The following is a 21,072-nucleotide window of genomic DNA, read 5'->3' on the forward strand; positions in this document are numbered from 1 at the left end:
GTGGAAGAGTATACTTCCCTAGTCTAACCCGCAATGGTTGACCAAATTTCAGACCTGCCAAACCAGCGGTCAACCCACAGGTTTTGGATCAACCTACACATCAGTAATGTGGGACCCCCTGCCTTTAGTTAAAGGGATTCTGTCATTATTTTTATGGTGTAGTTTTTTTTCCTAAATTACACTGCAAATAATTCACTCTACAATATAAAATGTTATTCCTAAACCAGAAAGTGTATTTTTATTAGTTGTAATATTGGTGTGTAGGCAGCCATCTCAGGTCATTTTGCCTGGTCATGTGCTTTCAGAAAGAGCTGGCACTTTAAGATGGAACTGCTTTCTGGCAGGCTGTTGTTCCTCCTACTCAATGTAACTTAAAGGGAAACAATCACGAAAATGCTTCCTCATACTGAATTGTTTCTGAAATAATCAAGTTTATCTTCACTATCCCTCTCTCAGCATCTGTTTCTCATTCTGTCTTCATGCTGCAGTTGGGTGTCAGATGAATGATCCAATATATCTTATAGGGGGATTTCCTTTCCTAGCAGATGTATTAGAGCTCATTTAAATAACTGATTCCAGTACAAACAAAATCTAACAAAATAACTGCCATTTGCACAAATTCTGCATGTAGAGAGACAGGATTTCTGGTGATTTTAATAGAGTGAGCTCTAATACATCATCTAGGCAAAAGGAGCCCCCCTATAAGATATATTGGATCCAACTGTCAATGAATATCTGCTGCATGTAGACAGAATAAACAAAAACAGATGCTGAAACAGGTATAGTGAATATAAACATGATTATTTCAGAAACAGTACATCATGTTTCGTATTTCAGTATGCTGAAGCTAATATTAATTTTTCATTTTTGTGATAGTTCCCCTTCAATTTGTCTCAGTGGGACCTGGATTTTACTATTGAGTGCTGTATTTATATCTACCAGACAGCTGTTATCTTGTGTTAGGGAGCTGCTATCTGGTTACCTTCCCATTGTTCTGTTATTAGGCTGCTGAGGGAGGGGTGATATCACTCCATCTTGCAGTACAGCAGTAAAGAGTGACTGAAGTTTTGCACAACTCACATGACTGGGGGGCAGCTGGGAAATTGACAATATGTCTAGCCCCATGTCCAATTTCAAAATTAAATATAAAATAATCTGTTTGCTCTTTTAAGAAATGGATTTCAGTGCAGAATTCTGCTGGAGCAGCACTATTAACTGCATTTTTCCCCATGACAGACAGTATACCTTTCATGACCTTCCATTTGCACCAATGGAGCCCATCCACCAATGTATATTTCTCTAAAATTGTTTTATTAGGATTAAGGCATAGTGCTCCAAATTATCCAGAAACCTCCAGGCTTCTGGATAATAGATCCCATACCTGTATGAGAATACTGTTCACTTCTGTGTACAGGGCCAGGCAAAGTATAACTAATGTTTTTTTTGCCTTTTCTCAAGTAGAAACCAAAAGTGCCATTGTGGCTGCTGGGCAACTTGTATATTGTGCAAATGAGCAACGGACAACGTGTTATCAATCAGAAATGAGCTTTTACACTGTGTAATGTGCGCTGCTGTTCACAGCTTCTCAGCTGAACAGATGGCTGGCAGTGCTACTCACTTTTCATGCCCTAGGTGGATTTTATCCACAGCTCATGTTGATAAAAAAAAATGATTTTCATTTTTAATGTCATAACATAAAGTCAATGAAAGCCCTCCTGGCCAATGATTAAACTGGAGGCCGATACCTGAACAGTTTGGGGCAGATTCACTAAGGGTCGAATTTCGAAGTTAAAAATACTTCGAAATTCGACCCTCGAATTGAAATCCTTCGACTTCGAATATCGAAGTCGAAGGATTTAGCGCTAAACGTTCGTTTGATCGATCGAAGGATTTTTCGTTCGATCGAACGATTAAATCCTTCGAATCGAACGATTCGAAGGATTTTAATCCAACGATCGAAGGAAAATCCTTCGATCAAAAAAAGGTTAGCAAACCTATGGGGACCTTCCCCATAGGCTAACATTGACTTCGGTAGGTTTTATCTGCCGAAGTAGGGGGTCGAAGTTTTTTTTAAAGGGAAAGTACTTCGACTATCGAATGGTCGAATAGTCGAACGATTTTTCGTTCGAAACGTTCGAATCGAAGGTCGTAGTCGAAGGTCGAAGTACCCAAAAAATACTTCGAAATTCGAACGATTTTTCATTCGAATCCTTCACTCGAGCTTAGTGAATGGGCCCCTTGATGTTAGATATGATACCATCCAGGGTTAAAGTAATCCATTCCTTTAAATAAATTTATAACGTGTATTAAATATTTAATATAAATTACTGTTCTTAACTATTTACCTCTGGTCCTATTTTCATAGGCTGGCACCCCTCTGGTTGGTTGCATTTATTTGTAAAAGTGTTTCTTGGTCAAAGCATTGCACAGGCTACATAACTACTGAAACATGGGATCAGTGAATGTGCCAAAAAAATGGGTACTGTATAAGGTGCCATACACAGTGTTGCCGTCCATTGTTTCGTTCATTCGGCAAGACTGAACTAACGTTTTGAACAGCAAGAAGTGAACAGGTGTTGTGATCCTCTTCACTTTCTCATCTGCCAGTTCACTATAAACTGCCAGATATGCCACATGACAGAAAATATTTTTAAGCATGCTTGAAATTGCCGATATTCATAGCGGTGGTGATGGTTGGCCATACATGAAAATCAAAGTTTCATACGATTTTATCAGTATCATATGCATTTACCGTAGTCTTGGAGTGCTCTCACAATACCTTTTGTGTCTTTGTATTTTACCAATTTTATTCTGCAGGAAGGATGGCCAAACTTTCATGTGGTTGTAACACCCCCACACATTTCCCTTTAATGGTGATTTTAGGCCTTTAACAAATGTTATAAAAGCTGCAGCATGGGAGGATCAGTCTGTGAGACCAGTTCTTTGGTAAGGAGTCTCCTTTCCCAAGAAATGCAACCAGGCAGGGAGGTGCCAGCCAATAAATAATTGACAAAAGGCAAACAGTTAGGACCACCATTTATGGCTTGGCAATTGTAACTAAAAACCCCTGTTAAAAAAAAAAAAAAAGTACACGCGCAGAATATATTAATAAAACATGAGGCAAGGGGGCCAGGATATATGTGTTGATCAATACCCTCACTCCCATGTTACCACAAGAATTTTTAAGACCATGTCCACATTAATTGTGGTAGCACACCAAAAAAACAAATGGTTGTTGCTCACTTCAGGAATATCACTTCTCACTCATATATGAAACATGTAAGTCATATTAAGACATACACTTAAATCCACATGCCTCCTCCTCCCCTGTGGATAACACAGAGACCCCCAGCACATGATTAAACACCTCAGGGACCCCTAACAATAATATTTAAATGCTAACAAATACCAGGCTTATGTTCCACAGGCAGTTCAGGGCACACACAGGGAGCATAGGGGAGGCAGAGTATGGCACACAGGGAGCATACGTCAGGCAGAGTATGGCACACAGGGAGCATTGGGCAGGCAGAGTATGGCACACACAGATAGGCCAGGCAGAGGATGGCACACACAGGAAGCATAGGACAGGCAGAGTATGGCATACAGGGAGCATACGCCAGGCAATGTATGGCACACACAGGGAGCATAGGACAGACAGAGTATGGCACACCCAAGGAGCATAGGGCAGGCAGAGTATGGCATACAGGGAGTATACGGCAGAAAGAGTATGGCACACACGGGGAGCATAGGACAGGCAGAGTATGGCACACCCAAGCAGTATAGGGCAGGCAGAGTATGGCACACCCAAGCAGTATAGGGCAGGCAGAGTATGATATACATGGAGAGCATAGGGCAGGCAGAGTATGGCACACACAGGGAGCATAGGGCAGGCAGAGTATGGCACACACAGGGAACATAGGGCAGGCAGAGTATGGCACACACAGGGAGCATAGGGCAGACAAAGTATGGCACACACGGGGGATAGGGCAGGCAGAGTAGGGCACACACAGGCAGAGTAGGGCACACACAGGGAGCATGGGGAAGGCAGAACAGAGCAGGAGACAGGGAAATTTATCAGGACAACTCTAAGATGTGCTACATACATTGACACAATGCTGGTGCCCCTTCAACAGTTTGCACGTGTGTGAACAGGTGAACAATGGGGGCACTTTGTCTGGGATTTAGGTGTGAACAATAGAGGTATCACAAGTGTGAACAATGCAGGGGGGATTACATGTGTGAACTGTACAGAGGATTACTGTCTGAATTTAATTTGTACACAATGCAGTTAATCTCTGCAGTGATATATTTTAAAGATTACACATGGTAAGCAGACACAGCAGGCAGACTTTCATGTGGGGGTGCTACACAAGGGGTCCAATTGGACAGCCCTGATTTAGAGAATTTCTTGACAAACAGGGCCTACTGAATACACCCTCTGAGTTTCAATCAATGCAGAAGCCGACGGGCGACCCAACAAACCTCAGCGGGAGAGGTCCCATCTTCAACATCTTAAACTGTTTATTTATAAACCACATTTTTTATTAATAGATATGACAAGCAACTCCGTGTTACACTGTATTGTTCTATATTCTTAATCTGTATAAAAAATGATAAAAACATTGTGAATGTGTATTACTCCGTTACAGCAGTAACAAATACAAGCCTTCCCCTTTAAAATGTTAGCTAGTTGCTAGCATGCTTAAAGTGGGCAGGCATCCAAAGACAGATTGAGTCTTTCCTCTCAACTGTAAGATACACTTGGAAAGCACATTGGATATGTGAATGTCATCAATGTACCACTTCTAAATCAAAGCTTGCATTGACATTTAGTTGCGTGGTGTATTGTTTGTGAGATGTAAACAGCTATGTCCATATTATTGCCCCCGTTTCCCCCAAATACACACTTCATCCCATTTAATCTAAATTTAAACGGTTTAATTCACGTAAATGTCATTTTAGGCTTCCAGATTGTAAATGACTATATACACAAAAACTGGTCTAGTTTTATTTTTCTTATCGAGGCAGGAAATTATTCTTTGGCTGCTTTGCTTTTCATTTATTCCATATCAGTGTCTGAGGCTGTGCTAATTATTATCATTGCATATGCAAAACAAGGAAGTTAATAATTCATGCAATCATTTTAAAACACGTTAATTACATGATATGTTTTTGCAGCAGAAGTTAAGTAGTGGCTTTAATTGGTTTTAAGATTGCAGTCAAGACATTGTAATATCCACCTTTTACATCCTCTCTGAATTGAATCGGCACAATGTTATCATATTATCATGCTCAAAAAAAACAAGCCAAGCAGTGAAATGGAATCCTCGCTCAGTGTGCCAAATTAATACGAGACATTTACAATTACTTCTATCGCAATGAATAAAAATGAGGTGCAAGGAGTTCCCTAAAAGCTGCTGTTGGTAGATATAGTAATTGTGGCTGCCATATCAAGACTCGCATTGACAATGAAGACATGACTGTGATTTGAAATAAATATCATATTTAATTTAAAAAAAAATTACTTATGGTAAGACAGGATGCTTTTTATTTACAGAGTCTTCTTGACCACAGATATTCAATGCTGTTTTATTTCCTGCATGTTTAGATTCACATGAAATCTGTACAGGGCATTTACAACCCCAGATGGCGCAAGTGTACACCCTTTGGTGCTCATTTAGTAGCACTTGCAACCCTGGGGTTGTTGCTCTCTGCACAAAGCACCACATTAAAAATCTGGTACTCCATGCAAAGAACAGCTTCTGAAGATGCAGTCCAGCATTGTTCCTGACTCTGATGTGGGCTGTGTCTCCTTCTGCTCCATAACTTGTGCTTGCAGTTCAAGCCCAATTTCCCACTCTGTACGCTACTTCTGCATGCCCCTCTGGTTCCAAGACGGAATCTTCGGGAGAAGAGAATTGGTGTCCTCCCCCAGTCTGACTCGCACCCAACCCTAACCCGCAGTGGTTGGCCAAATTTCAACCCAAACCCACCCATCCGGTTGTCAACCCACAGGTCACTGTGGGTTTCGGGTCAATCTTCACACCTAGTGCCTGGATAAACTTGTACTATGAGCTATCTTCCATAACCCTGTATTTCTTCACTTGCTAAAAAGCCATCCAACCCCTTCTTAAAGCTATCTAATGTATCAGCCTGTACAACTTATTCAGGGAGAAAATTTCACAGCTCTCACTGTAAAAAAAAAAAAAAAATCCCTTCCGAATATTTAGGCGGAACCGAAACGGAATGGGTGACCTTGTGTCAGCTGGAAAGACCTACTGGTAAATAAAGCATTATAGAGATCATTATATGATCCCCTTATATATTTATACATAGTTATCATATCACCCCGTAAACACTTCTTCTCCAGCGTGAACATCCCCAATTTGGCCACTCTTTCTTCATAGCTAAGATTTTCCATACCTTTTACCAGCTTTAGACCACGTGATAAGATGTACCATTTTTTTTTTCACACACTGACATTTTTCACTAATTTGCTTCAATCTTCTGAATCCAAAAACATTCCCTAACATGAATATAAAAAAGAATAATTATTACTGTATAATGTAACAATAAGTATTCTACACATTTATAATTTGATTAAGAAACGATTCAGCCCACGGCCATACTTATGAGGCCATAATCTAGTATGTATTTTGATTGTATATTCAATGAAGATGATTTGCATATTTTCTCACATACTGTATGTTTCTCTGTATTCTTTGTTTTGCAGAAAGAATGAAAGGACTGTAAAACATAATGAGATTCGGAAGAAATACGGTATGGTTTTTATTTTTTCTTAATTAAAATTGCTTCCACTTAATGCAAACTATGTATATAAAAACCATAACATCTAACCACATACAACTATTAATTCCGAAAGCGCCTGAACATTGTCTAATTTGTTCTTTGTACTAATTTATTTAATCTGAATGGTTAATGGTAGGTCGTGAGATTGTAACGATTGGTTCTACGTCGGACATAAGGCTATATCTGCACGTCTATGGCCAGCTCAAACAAGGAATTCAAAAATAAGCACCTACTTTAAGGTCACTGAGAGCAACTTCTAAGGGGTTGGAGCATAACATGACTGGCAAGAATTACTACATGCAAATGGTTGCACAAATGGTTGCATGGGGTGATGTGCAGTATCACTGAGCATGCCAAACCAGCTAATGTTTGCTGTATTTGGCTACTAAAGTGGTGGAAACAATCAGGTAGCTCTATCGTCCTTGAGATAATGATCAGATAACATAGGGGGTCATGCAGACATGTAGTACAAAGACTTCATGCATACCCCATACCCAGTGGGATTTCTTAGCCTTCTCCTTCATCATCATTTTGGCCCTTACAGGGGTTGATAAGCTACCAACTTGGGGGTGACCAAGTCGTGGCAATGCGCCTGTTAATGGCCTGCTTATGGTATTAATTTCTAAGCCAGGTTGTGGCCAAGATTTGTAAACCAAGGTACATGACTTAGGGACCTGTTTATTAAACCTCAAATTTTTAAAGGGGAAAACAAATTTTTAGAAGAAAAAAAATCTTTGAATCTGAAAATGTTCCAACTTAAACTTTTCGACGTCATGTAGAAGTCAATGGCAGATGTCCCTGAAGATGTTACTTGACATCGTGATCCACTCTGGTTTTCGTCAGATAAATACTATCTGTCGCACCGCCAATTCGATTAAGTCGAGTTTTCTAAGTAATCGTTCTAAAAAGTATGACGATTCTAATTGGCACACGATTTTGTAATGATGTTTTTTGATAAATGAGTTAAATTCGTGGATGGGAGTTAGGTCGACTTTGTTTAAAAAAAAAATTAGATAAATTAGAATTTTTGTAAATTCCTCCCTAAATGTTGAAGGATTGTCTGAACCCAGAATATCTGAATATCACTGGCCAGTAGAAATATCCAGTCTATTCACTTAGGTTGTTTAAAAAACAATTGGAAGTGAATGGTCTATGTTACAAGTGCACTACAGCTGAGTGCATGTAGCCAGATACAGCTACTCTGATTTGCTTGATTGACCAAGTGCTATGCCAACAGTGGGGCTTGTTTCCAAAGAAGCTAAGTGTTTTAGTTCCCTTTAGAGAAAAGAAAAACTCTGGAGCATGGGTAAAGATAAGATTAACTTACAAATGACTTTGCATGAAACATCGTAAATACTTTTTTTACATTCCGTTTTTCCTTTAGAGACTTTGAATATAAGACATACTATTTCTGTGTGATGTATTTCTGAATTAAAATCTATCGCGAGGACTCTTTCATGTTCTTAAAGTTTGTTGCCGAAAGCCTAATCTTTATTATGTACATTTAGCAGACAAGCTTTGCACTTGCTTCATACTGTTGGCAGTTTTCATTTAATCCTAATGTGGCATTTGCTGAATTTAAAACAAAATGTATGTAAGCTTGCTTCCCCAAGCCTTTGAAGTTGCCTTGTGTATTGCTTCATATATTTAGGTAGCTAACAGCAGTGCAGCAAAGCAACTTTTCTGTATAAATAGACTCTACACAGTTGACACTAGAAGATAAATTATATATATATATATATATATATTTTTTTTTTTGTGTGCGTCCAACCTAATTCACTGTTAATAAGGATGAGTGACAGAATGACAAGAGCTTTATTAGCCCTGGCTCTGAAGATTAGACAACAAAATGTCAGCTCAGGCTTGTCTTTTGGGGATACTTTTTTTTTCTCTTTTTCTCCTCCGATTGCACCATCCAGGTCATTTAAATGGTAATTACATATTGAAATGACTTGACAGGAACGGTGACAGTGAGATGGGCAAATGCCCGCTTTTTATTACAGAGAGAGCTTCATCTCTATTTGGTTAATTCTTGAATTTTTATCATTTGCTGGCTCTCCTTCTTTAATTAGGTTGGAACTGTCTCGGCAATAATGTGTGAAAAATATGCATATAGCAATGTGGAGCTGTCTAAATCATCTGTATTTTTTATAATTTAAACCAGATTCTATAACATTTAATATGTAACCTAAATTTGTAGGCTATCATTAGGCGTATGTACCATAGATTGCTTTTTGTGTGCCACTTTGTAGCCAGTAGGGAAGACTGGAGCTGTTCTGTCAACAAGACTAGGACCACACGAATGCAAATCTTGGCCTGCGGAGAAACTCAAGCCAAGAATCCGTTCTCCCGCTGATCTTCTGCTGCTGCACCCGGAAGTATAGTCGCACTTCACAGCGGATATCCATCCTATCTGCCTGCACTAGGGTTAGTTCTAGTCCTACCGGCCGGTGACGTAGAGGCTGGCCAGAGAGAGGCAGGGTTGTGCCATTTTGGGGGCAGAGTCATGAAGTTTCGATGCCGGTTTGGCCAGGAAGGGACTGCAGCGCTTGGATTAGGTGAGATGGGGAGATGAGAGGGGTGGATCTGAGGTGGACCAGGGGCAGAACTGAGGCGGGCCAGGGACTGAACAATAGGGATTACAACTTTACAGGTAAATTTATAATCCTGGCCTTGGCTGGTGTTTTCCGGCTAGGCCGATGAAATACCAGACCGGTGGTAACCCTAGCGTCCACCTGAGCGGAGACTATGCTTCCGGGTGCAGGCATTTCAACCAGAACAGCAGCAACGGAGAATTGGATTCTCGGCTTGTGTTTCTCCACATAGTGTGGCCCTAGCCTTAGAACATTCACAGTGCTAGACCAGACTTTGTCCATTGAAAGTATTGGCATGTTTACTGAACCTGACAACCAGTAGCCTATTAGACCATTTAAAGGCATAATCACTGTGGGCAGGGTGCCAAATGTTAGGCCCCCTGCAGTGATTATAATAGCTTACCTGAGACCGTAGGCCAGTACTGCTGTTTGCTGAAAAGTGTCTGCAACTTAGAAGCAATAAGTCAACTTTTTACTCTTGCTACTGCACATCACCACAGAGATGATCCGGGAACAGGAAGAAAATTAAGACATGATGTTCCTACTGTAACACCCCAGGACAAGCGCACCAGCCCAGGGTTTCAGGTCAGCAATTATAATCACTAGAGTGGTGCCTAACTGGCACCCCCCCCATTATTTTGCCTTTTCTTCTTTAAAAAAGTGCAAGGCCCATGTGTATGATGAAAGTAAATACCTACCCAGCCAGTTAATGGTTACTATTCAGTTGAGAGGAGAGAGAAGAGTCTGAAGCAGTTGTCCTTGTAGGAAACGCAAATAAGTCCGTGTTGGTGACCGATACACATTATAGCCAAAAAATATATGGAAATTCCTTCTATTTATTGACACTGGTTAATAAGCAATACCCACTACAGTCGATATGTGTCCATACATCATACAATAGACTGGAGCCATAGAAATGCCTTGGAGACCTGCATTGAGCCCATTCCCCTCCAGTTGAGCACCCCTGATCTAAGATATTGGAGCAAAGCAAGGCTATTTTATTTTTAAAATATAAGTTCAGCATTTTTTATACCATGTGCGTTTGTCATTTTCACATGAAAGTATTATCCTCCTAAGAACCTCCGTTTGATTAAAGCGTAAGCTCATATAGCACCTCATTCTCCCCAGGAGGAACCTCTCCTAGTCATCACCCTTTAATAACAGTGAAGGAAATATCTGTGTGTGTGTGGTGTGTATATAAGATGTTGTAGACCGAGAAAACAGTGTCGGTGCCCTTGGCATTTACTTTTGATTAAGGATTTGATAAGGCATTCTTATACGTGGAGAGGATAATCTCCAGACACCTAGGAAAATAAGATCTGCAGCCTGGGTTCACTGCCAGAGAAAGGTCTGGCTTTTTTAAATGAAAGCTTAAAGCATCTAATACCGTCTGTTTTACCTCCTACAGAATTATTTCTTATCCAGTTCGGTTGTGTTTTAGTGTTTGTTTTTGATGATTACTGTTTAGTGACTGGAAAACACAACCTTGACCTTCTTTTGGAAATATTTGAGATGACTCAAGATAAAGAATTACTGTATGGTCACTTCATACGGTCACCTCTGGGTCCCAGGGGGCAAAGCAATCTTACAATGCCATTAGTTATTTTGGTGAGTGCTCTCTAAAGGCCATTACACCTTCCCTTTTAAATCCAGGCTATCCGCACTGCATCACGTAGTACTATTTTCTCCTATGAAAACTATTTTCCATAATATTTTGCATTTTGAAAAGGTTAATTTCTTGCACTGATCAAAATAATCACACCACGTCCATAGATCACTGCACACATTTAACCACAATTCTTAATAAATGGGACTTACACATAGACTTATTTCTAATACCAGTAACAGTATCTCGCTAAATAGTTTTTGCATTTTTCCTGTTAGTACCTACTGCTCCCTCAGTTACTGCAAAGGAATCTAATTTAGACCAAGTATATGGTACAGGTATAGGACCTGTTATCCAGAATTTGATTTGAATTTGAATGCTCAGGACTTGGTGCTTTCTGGATAACTTGTAGACGTCATGCCTAAAGTCTACTAGAAATCATTTAAACATTAATTAAACCCAATCATATTGTTTTAATTCCAATAGTTCTGTCTTAATTTAGATCAAGTGGTACTGGTATGAGACCTGTTATCCAGAATGCTTGGGACCTTCATATCTTGTCTACTAGAGAATCTTGTAAATAAACCCAATAGCCTTCCAATAGGATTAATTATATCATAGTTGGGGTACTTTTGATGATTACAGAGAAAAAGGAAATAATTGGATTAATTTGGATAAAATACAGTCTATGGGAGATAGCCTTTCCGTAATTTGGAGCTTTCTGGATGGCGGGTTTCCAGATAACTGATCCCATACCTACTGCTTTGCTATTAAAAAGAAGACAATAAAGACTTGGTTGGATATACCAGTATATAATGGCAATGACTTTTGGTGACATTTTAAATGAAAACAGTGGAAAAGGTACTTCTATTTTGAGAGGTGTATAGAACAATGGAAAGGGACCCTGCCTACAGTATACAGATATAATGTGTATGTATACATCCATGTACAGCCCTGCAGAATATGTTAATGCATCAAAAATGTGTGCTTCTAATAATACAGGTATGGGATCCGTTATCAGGAAACCTATTGTCCAGAGATCTCCGAATTACGGGAAGGCCGTCTCCCATAGACTCTTTTTTTTTTCCAAATAATCCAAATTTTTCTAAAAAAAACTATTTCCTTTTTCTCTGTAGTAATAAAACAGTAGGTTGTACTTGATCCCAACTAAGAAATTAGTCCTTATTGGAAGCAAAACCAGCCTATTGGGTTTATTTAATGTTTACATGATTTTCTAGTAGACTTTGGTATGAAGATCCAATTTACGGAAAGATCCATTATCCAGAAAGCCCCAGGTTCCGAGCATTCTGGATAACGGGTCCCATACCTGTACTTGTTTTAACACTATACTGAAATAGGGCTCTATGGGAAATGGTAGTGGCTTTCTGGATAATGGATTCCCATAGACTTTTTTTTCCAAATAATCCAAATTTTTAAAAAAAAACTATTTCCTTTTTCTCTGTAGTAATAAAACAGTAGCTTGTACTTGATCCCGACTAAGAAATTAGTCCTTATTGGAACCAAAACCAGCCTATTGGGTTTATTTAATGTTTACATGATTTTCTAGTAGACTTTGGTATGAAGATCCAATTTACGGAAAGATCCGTTATCCAGAAAGCCCCAGGTTCCGAGCATTCTGGATAACAGGTCCCATACCTGTACTTGTTTTAACACTATACTGAAATAGGGCTCTATGGGAAATGGTAGTGGCTTTCTGGATAATGGATTCCCATAGACTTTTTTTTTCCAAATAATCCAAATTTTTTTAAAAAAAACTATTTCCTTTTTCTCTGTAGTAATAAAACAGTAGCTTGTACTTGATCCCGACTAAGAAATTAGTCCTTATTGGAACCAAAACCAGCCTATTGGGTTTATTTAATGTTTACATGATTTTCTAGTAGACTTTGGTATGAAGATCCAATTTACGGAAAGATCCGTTATCCAGAAAGCCCCAGGTTCCGAGCATTCTGGATAACAGGTCCCATACCTGTACTTGTTTTAACACTATACTGAAATAGGGCTCTATGGGAAATGGTAGTGCTGTGTTTTTGGCTTTCTGGATAATGGATTCCCATATAATAGTACTATAAAATCTAGCATGTTTTTTGCAAAGGCAATGATTTACAATGTAAGGCTTCTTGTCTTTTTTTAGGCCTCCTACAAGACATGGATCATCCCTACAGCCGATATGAAAACGAGTGAACGGAATCGGGAACGCTGCAAGCAAGAGAATCATACGAGTGATTTCAAATTGCAGTCGATGGTGCCCATCTTAGGCTTTCACTTTCCCTGCCATGTTTAAGGATATCCTAATGCAAACATTAGTACAATGCCGTGAATGTGCACCTTTTACTAAGATTGTTTTAGAGTAAGTGATCATTAGAGTAAGCTCACTGAGGAGACATCACTCAGCCGGCACCAGGGGAATGGGGTTTTACTTGTTTCCTTCCTTCTTATCAATGCTGTGCAGCTGAAGCCTGAGACATTCCATGTTTTTAGAGAAGAATCCATATAGACCTTATTGCAGTCTCAATGTATTAAACAGCATTGTCTTGTTATTTTGCACTTTCTGTGGGGACTGGTCATATGCAAATGCTTGCACTATCATCAGTATGCCGTTTTGTGATTAGTTATACACTGCATTTTCTTTTAATGACAATATGAAATCATGGCGGAAAAAAAGAGTTTAGGGATCTGCAAATCCAGCTGGTTAGTTTCCGGCTCCCATTAGCTTGCCTAGTCGATATCGCATGACTGCTCGCTCGTTTAGAACCATCAGCAAAAGATTTACATTTATTTTTTGAGAGAATCGGAATATTCTATAAGTTGAGGAAAATGTGAAGATTTGCTGCATGGAGAAGTAAGTTACATTTTTATTGTATTGCTTGTTCTCTCTATGTTTTTGTACAATGCAGAAAGCGAAGAAATGTAGCTTGTTTCTAAATATCACTTGTTTTGCATGTGTTTTACTTTCAAAAAGAAGCGTAAATATTGTATAGGTCAGAGAAATCCCTTTCCTCCATATTAACCGTAGGGCTGCAATGTTGCTTTCCTCAAGGCATTTCCATAGGGCTTTATGTGCCGTGTACTAGAAACAGGAGTTATTATCCTGATGTTTTTGCAAAATGCTTTGTCTGAGGCAAGTACATTACAGGGGGGCATGTATCTGTCAGCTCCACAGCCAAAGAAAGATCCTTGAGTTGAGAGTTAGGGGGTTATTTATTAAAGTCCAATTGCGAAAAATTCATGGTTTTTTTTAACTATAAAATGTAAATATTTAGTCAAAAAAAAAATTAAATTTTTTGTGATTTATTATACCCCGAGGATGGAAAAAGTCAGAATCCGAAAATCCGGCATCTTAGACCTGCCGAGGTTGTATACAAGTCAATAGGAGCAGTCCCAAAGATCTGTGCTGGGTTTCGTACAATCCAAATTTTTCATGAGTTTTTCAAGTTTTTTCCTGCACAGGAAATTTTCGGGAAAATGTATTGATAAATAAGGGGAAATAACCCGTGTGGATTTGGCCAGAGTATATTTCAGAAATAAATGAGATATTTTCAGATTTTGATAAATAACCCCCTAAGTGTTGGCAAAGATGCCCATCTCATTTACGGATGCACCGAATCCAGGATTCGATTTGGAATTCAGCCTATTTCAGCAGGATTCGGCCAAATCCAAAAAATCACGTGACTTTTCATCACACCAATAAATAAGTAAAAAAACGTTTGTTTTTTTGTTTTTTTCCTCTCCCCTTATTTCCCTAATTTGCATTGAGTTCTTATTCAGGGAATCTTTCACAAAGGAATGGGGATTCGGGCCAAATCCTAAAATAGTGGATTCGATGCATCTGTAATATTTTTACTTTTCAGAGTGTTATCTTGGTTGGGACTAGTAAATGTCTTCCACTGTCTATGGTGAAATACCAAGGTCAATAAATGATATGTATTAATAAGGTACATTTTCAATTGAAACATTTCATTTTAGGTTCTAGGAGTGTTTGCGACTGGGATCCTGTAGAAATAGCAGTGCGTCATTTTCAGTCTGTCACAAATGATTTTGTTTGCCACCTACAAATATATGTGTATATGTATAATGAGCACTTTTCTTAATTAAACACTTTTTTCTTTTCCCGTTGTTTTATATTTCCCTCTTTTGCAAGGTCAGCACTTTTGCATTAATGATTTTAGAAATGTCTGTTCTTTTTATGGCAAGAACCCATAAATAATAGTCACCAGCACTCCCTAGCCTTTTGAACTGGTGTTCCGCTCGGTGTCTCATGAGGGATTGGCACCCTCCAATCTGTAACCAATAAATGGATACCAATGTATCGCTTGCATCTAATAAATACTTCACGTTTATCCTGCTTGTAATAGCCTTGTTGTGCTAGTATCCATTTTATTGGTTAAAGTTTCCCTTTGGTTACCGCTTGTCCTGCAATGGCCTGTAATTATAATCTTTTTTTGAAAGTGGTTCCTTCCTGCTTTATATACACAGTCCACACCAGAAGCACTAGCACACAGAATGCCTGCTGGAGCCTTCCAACAACACTCTCCCGTGAATAGAAATGGACTGCAGTCAGACATTAGGGCTACTGACAAAAGTCAGCAGTTCTTTGTGACAAAACTAGTAATGTGTAGCCTTAAAGAGCATAAGTTTTTCTTAGATGGGGTCAGTGACCCCCATTTGAAAGCTGGAAATAGTGAAGAAGTAGGCAAATAATAAAAAAAAAGTATACAAAAAATTAGGGTCAGTTGAAAAGTTGTTTAACATTAGCCATTGGCCATTCTATAACATACTAAAAGATAACTTGAAATTGAACCACCCCTTTAATATCATGCCTTAAAGGGCATGTAAAGGCAAAAAAATAAAATCCCATTTTTACTTTCTTTAATGAAAAAGAAACCAATCTCCAATATACTTTAATTAAAAAATGTGTACCGTTTTTATAAGAAACCTGACTGTATGCAGTGATTCTCCCTTCATTGACTGCTGTGGATAGGAATTGTAAGACGGTCCCTAACTGCTGAGCAGGGAAACAATCATACTTATGAACAGCAGGGGGAGCCCCCCGCCTTACTTCCCAGCCATGCAGAACTCAAGCAGCTTTGTTTATGACGATCTCTAAGCAGTCCAGACCACACTGAGCATGTGCACAGTCTTAGTCTTGCAAAGATGTTTAACAAAGTTACAAAATGGTGACCCCCTGTAGCCAAATTTAAAAGCGTAAATCATTTGTTTGATTAGGCTTGTGGTGCAGTAAGTTCATGTTTATATTTAGTATACAAAATACAGCATTTCTAGCCTTATTCTATTTTAGACTTTACATGCCCTTTAAAGAACAAGAAAATGTAAAATCACTTGGGAGTGCAATTGTTTTTAGGTACAACCTCCTCCCCCAATTGGCTTGAATTGGTTACTTTATACCACACAGGGTACTTTTGTCCAGAGTGGGTGGCCACCATAGTTCCCCAGGCTCCCAGGTATCCCCTTTGTCAGTTCGGGTTTGGCTTATATCCAATACAGAACTTTCCAGAATATTTCTGGGGTGAGGGGATTCTAAATAACTCCTAAATCACATACACTATATTTTACTCGGATATAAAAGCTGCATCTCAGAAAGTGTTGCTCAGATTGCCAGGCTTGTTCCCCATCCATTCTCATCCTAATACAGTTATTGAAATGGTTCTGTCCCCCGAGGCAGGAAACAAACACCAGTCGGAGCCCATGAAACATTCTATATTTTAGATTGAGAATGTATTCAAGGTAATATGCAGTGTGCAGAGATATTTATGTGGCTGCTTTTGACAAACAATACTCCAAACCATAGCAGAGTGTATGAAGAGTTGAAAAATAAAGAACTGCAGCCATTTGCCATATATCTTTGTGTAGATGATGGAGGTTTGTTCATCAAAGTACAGTAGTAACATTGCTAGCTTAATGCATTTATATAACTCATATCTGGCACTTCCTCTCTATAAAAACTGTCATGTTCTGAATAAAGTAATGCTAAAAGCAGCCAATGTGATTTAAAAGCAATGAGGACTAATGCAGAGCATTAGGAACAGGTTTAAAACTTATAAGTAGGACGTTTGGATAATAAATGTAATTTTCTGACACCAGCACATTTCCATCCTTTAGGGCAATGTTCTGATTTACATATAAAAATAATCAGTGTTTGTAGGTTATCTAACTTAAATTCTATTAATCAGTTCCACCCTTCATATTGGCTACATTGAATAAAAACAGATTCATTACTGTCTGCAATGCATGCCCTCAAGAAAGAAATGTAATAGCATTGAGGACCACGCTGTGGGCTTAAATCAGATTTAAGGACGTTAATAAGCAAGAACAAGAAAACTTTTAAAAACTACACGGCGATGCATACATAGAAGACACTTCTTTTAGTGCATATACAGTAAATATTGTGGCCTGTTTTCTAAGCAGCAAGCAAGAAGGCAAAATTAGAAAATGAGGAACTAATGCGTCACATGGAAAGACTAATCCCAAATAATTTTTATATATATATAGCACTATTAAAAAGATGACACATACAAAGTGTGGCTCTATTAATAAATACATTTGAAAAGGAGTCTGTTTTTGCACCCAATCTATAGTGGCTCATACACAGTGGCTCACACAGGATATTGTGCTTAAATGTTTACACAATTGTAATGTGAACAAGGCCTGTGTCTTGATGGAATACACTCACATACTTCCTTCTAGCTGGGTCACTTTTTCTAACTTTCTCAGTCTTGTTTTTATTTGGTATGGTACCAAAGGGCTGGAGGTAAGCTGCCAGTTATAGACCTGTAGGTTTAACATCTGTGGTGGGCAAGTTATTTGAAAATTTATGGGATGACATTCAAGACTATGGGGCAAATTCACTAAGCCGCGAAGCGCCGAACGCTAGCGTTTATTCGCTAGCGTTTGGCATTTTCGCTACTGCGCAAATTCACTAACGAACGCTGGCGTAGTTTCGCTAGTGTTACTTCGCAACCTTACGCCAGGCGAAGTTTCGCTAGCGACGAAACTACGCAAATTCACTAACTTGCGCAGTGTACTGAACGCTACCTTTTACGCTAGACTTCCTTCGCCACCTCAGACCTGGCGAAGCGCAATAGAGTAGATAGGGATTGTTTAAAAAAAAGTAAATTTTTTTTCTAAGTCCCAAAAAAACGCTGGCGTGTTTTCTACATGATGGCTGATAGGCTGAAAAAGATCGAAAAATTTTTGGGGCTCCCCTTCCTCCCCCCTACATCTCCTGACTCATGGCAACTTACCTAGACAGTGGGCACATGTGTAGGGCAAAATAAAATTTTTATTTGCTGATTTGAAGGTTTTCTAGGCATTTGTAGTGCTGATACGTATTCCTCCATTGAAATTTGAATTTCGCGCCGTATGCAAATTAGCCTTCGCTAACGTAACTTCGCTTTATATAGCGAAACAACGCTAGCGCAACTTCGCAACCTTACGCTACCCCTGTGCGCAACTTCGGGTTTTAGTGAATTTGCGGAGCCCTGGCGAAACTACGCCTGGCGAAGTGCGGCGAAGTTGCGCCTGGCGCAACTTCGCATCTTAGTGAATTTGCCCCTATGTTCTAGAGAAACGCATTGTAAATAGGAATCAGCATGGTTTTGTGACGAATAGATTGTGCCAAACAAATTTACTTGCTTTTTATGACAAATCGAAAACTATTGGCCTTCCACAGAGGAGCATACAATCTAAGTTCCCCATCACTCACACTATCTCTAGAATCCCTGCCAAAAAGCAAGAAAGCATTGCAGTTTGAAAGGAAAGCAAGCAGAAATACAAGTACAAAGAAATGGAAGCATGAAAAAATCCAAAAAATAAAAGTTCACTAGAGTAAAACTTTTTTTTCCAGAACCACAGTACTTTACCAAATATCACAAATCGGGGTTTATTTATCAAAGATTGAAGTTAGAGATCACCACAGTCCACTAGTGTAATATTCCACCACTTTCCATTAATTTCTATGGGATTTTTAAAAGAGTATTTATCAATGGGTGAAAGTGAATGTTCATCCTTTGATAAATATGCCTGTAAAAATCAAATAGAAATGAATGGAGAGTGGCACAATTTCACACTAGTGGACTCTGGTGATCTCTAACTTCACTCTTTGATAAATATACCTCCATCGTTTTTATTGAATAGTAAAAAGTGTTTTATTGTGAACAATGATGAGTCCCTTTCGTTTATATTATACACTGCCTGCTGTGAATAAGGAACACACTACTTCCCCATTGTTATACAGGGCTACAATTTGAGTCAAAAGGAAAACTGCAACAGACAACATGAGAACAGTTTAGACAGATTTCAGCTTACTGATACTTGAAAAGTCATTTAGACTTTGATAAGTCATGGGAAGGTTACTGGCACACCAGGGGTTATAGCAGTTGTCAGGTTTCCTCTTAGTGCTAGTGAGTTTTTTTCACGAATTTTTGATATTCTTTGGGGATTGGACAGAGGTGTTGTTGGGCAGATTGGTGGGCAAAGGGTCAGGTGGGGTCTCCAGCGGGTTATATAAACTGGGGTCCCTTGGGATTTACCTTCAGTCCATTGGAGCTGACTTTGTGGCATCTCCATGACGTCCAGATTCGCATCCCACCAGTGAATATGGATTTATGTTAATATATTAATTTTAAAAAAAAAGCTGGAAGGAATTATAATTAAATTTTGGTTCGAATGCTGACCCAGCTTGGAGGGGCTACATAATTAGCGATGAAATTAGGCCTTTTGTCGTTTTTAATAATTGAAGGCTGGCTAGGAATGGCAGAAGCTGTTTAAGTTATTGGTAAATATGTTATTGTTATGTTGTATTAAAAAAAAAAGGCAAATAAAGATGCGGCCATTTTCTCTCCCCAAATTCGGGTCTGTTGTGTTTTATTTATATAATTAAGATAGTAACATAGTAAGTTAGGTTGAAAAAAGACACACGTCCATCAAGTTCAACCATTGAACTCTATTTTAACCTGCCTAACTGCTAGTTGATGCAGATTGTATAGTATACCCTTACTGTGTATAGTGAATAAAAAGCAGTATTCTTCTACAATCCATACTAAGCTATTGCTCTGAATCAGGTTATAGATGCAATGCTGAAAGAGTGGTGTCAGTTTATTCCAATCTGCCAGGGCTTTTCCCTCTTATCATATTTCACCATGCCTTTACTCTTAATCCCTTGGGTGTATGGGGAGGTCAGTTGTGTTGTCCTTTCCTAGTCACGTGACACATTTGGGTAACTGATGACTAGGAACAAAGGCTCGACCAGGAATAACCCAGCCTCAGTTTTGCTATGCTGTTGATTGATACAAACAGTGTTCACTTATAGGCTTTGTAATGGGGATTTCCAAAAGCAAATTCATCTACCAAAGAGGGAAACGTGTGCTTGTAGGAATGCTGAGTGTACAAATGTGCACAGATGACTTTCAGCAGGGTCATATAGGGTTGCTGAACTGCTTGCTTATTTCCCAACTCTTAAAAACCATTATCAGTTCAATTTCATGTTAAGTGACCTTGCTGCTTACAAGGTCTATGCACATTGAATGTATTTTCTTCTGGCTTCTGATCATGGCATTTCAGCCACTGATTTACTAACTGGCAGGGCCAGAACTAGGGGTAGGCAGAAGAGGCACCTTCCTAGGGCGCAAAGATGTGGGGGCACTGGGCAGGTACCTATTCAAAAGTTTTCTGCCTACCCCTAGGTGACTTGTTCCGCTGCTGCTTTCACCCTCCTCCCCTCCTCTCTAGCACTTCCCTCCCTTCGTCACACCCTCCCCTGCCCTTCCCCTTCGTTACTCTGCCTTGTCTTCTTTTGGCGTGTGCACACTCACAGTTGCGGGTGCCTAGGGCGCCCTGTCGGCACGGCACGGTCCTGCTTACTGGACCGTGAGGTGCCTGGTAAATTGCTTCTGCCTATGGCTATAAAGAGCACATGGTTGGCACAGGTACAATCCCAGGTCCACAATAATTAAAAATAAATGGGGGTGCTCCACACCCAATATATCAATATAGTAAAAAAATAGAAAAGTAGTGTATTATTCGGCA

General features: G+C 39.3%; 1 protein-coding gene across 1 annotated transcript in view; it reads left to right on the forward strand.

Annotated features, from left to right (window-relative positions):
- Window positions 1-15,137, forward strand: part of pttg1ip2.L (PTTG1IP family member 2 L homeolog) — a gene marked incomplete at its 5' end in the record, with an annotated part of 31,078 nt that extends 15,941 nt beyond the window's left edge. The window contains 2 exon segments of the mRNA NM_001095779.1: window positions 6,734-6,780; window positions 13,163-15,137. Coding sequence (NP_001089248.1) covers window positions 6,734-6,780; window positions 13,163-13,212 — 97 coding nt within the window. The 3' untranslated portion in view covers window positions 13,213-15,137.
- Between the last annotated feature and the right edge of the window lie 5,935 nt (window positions 15,138-21,072).

Source organism: Xenopus laevis, chromosome 6L (genome assembly GCF_017654675.1).
Source record: "Xenopus laevis strain J_2021 chromosome 6L, Xenopus_laevis_v10.1, whole genome shotgun sequence".
Classification (NCBI taxonomy): domain Eukaryota; kingdom Metazoa; phylum Chordata; class Amphibia; order Anura; family Pipidae; genus Xenopus; species Xenopus laevis.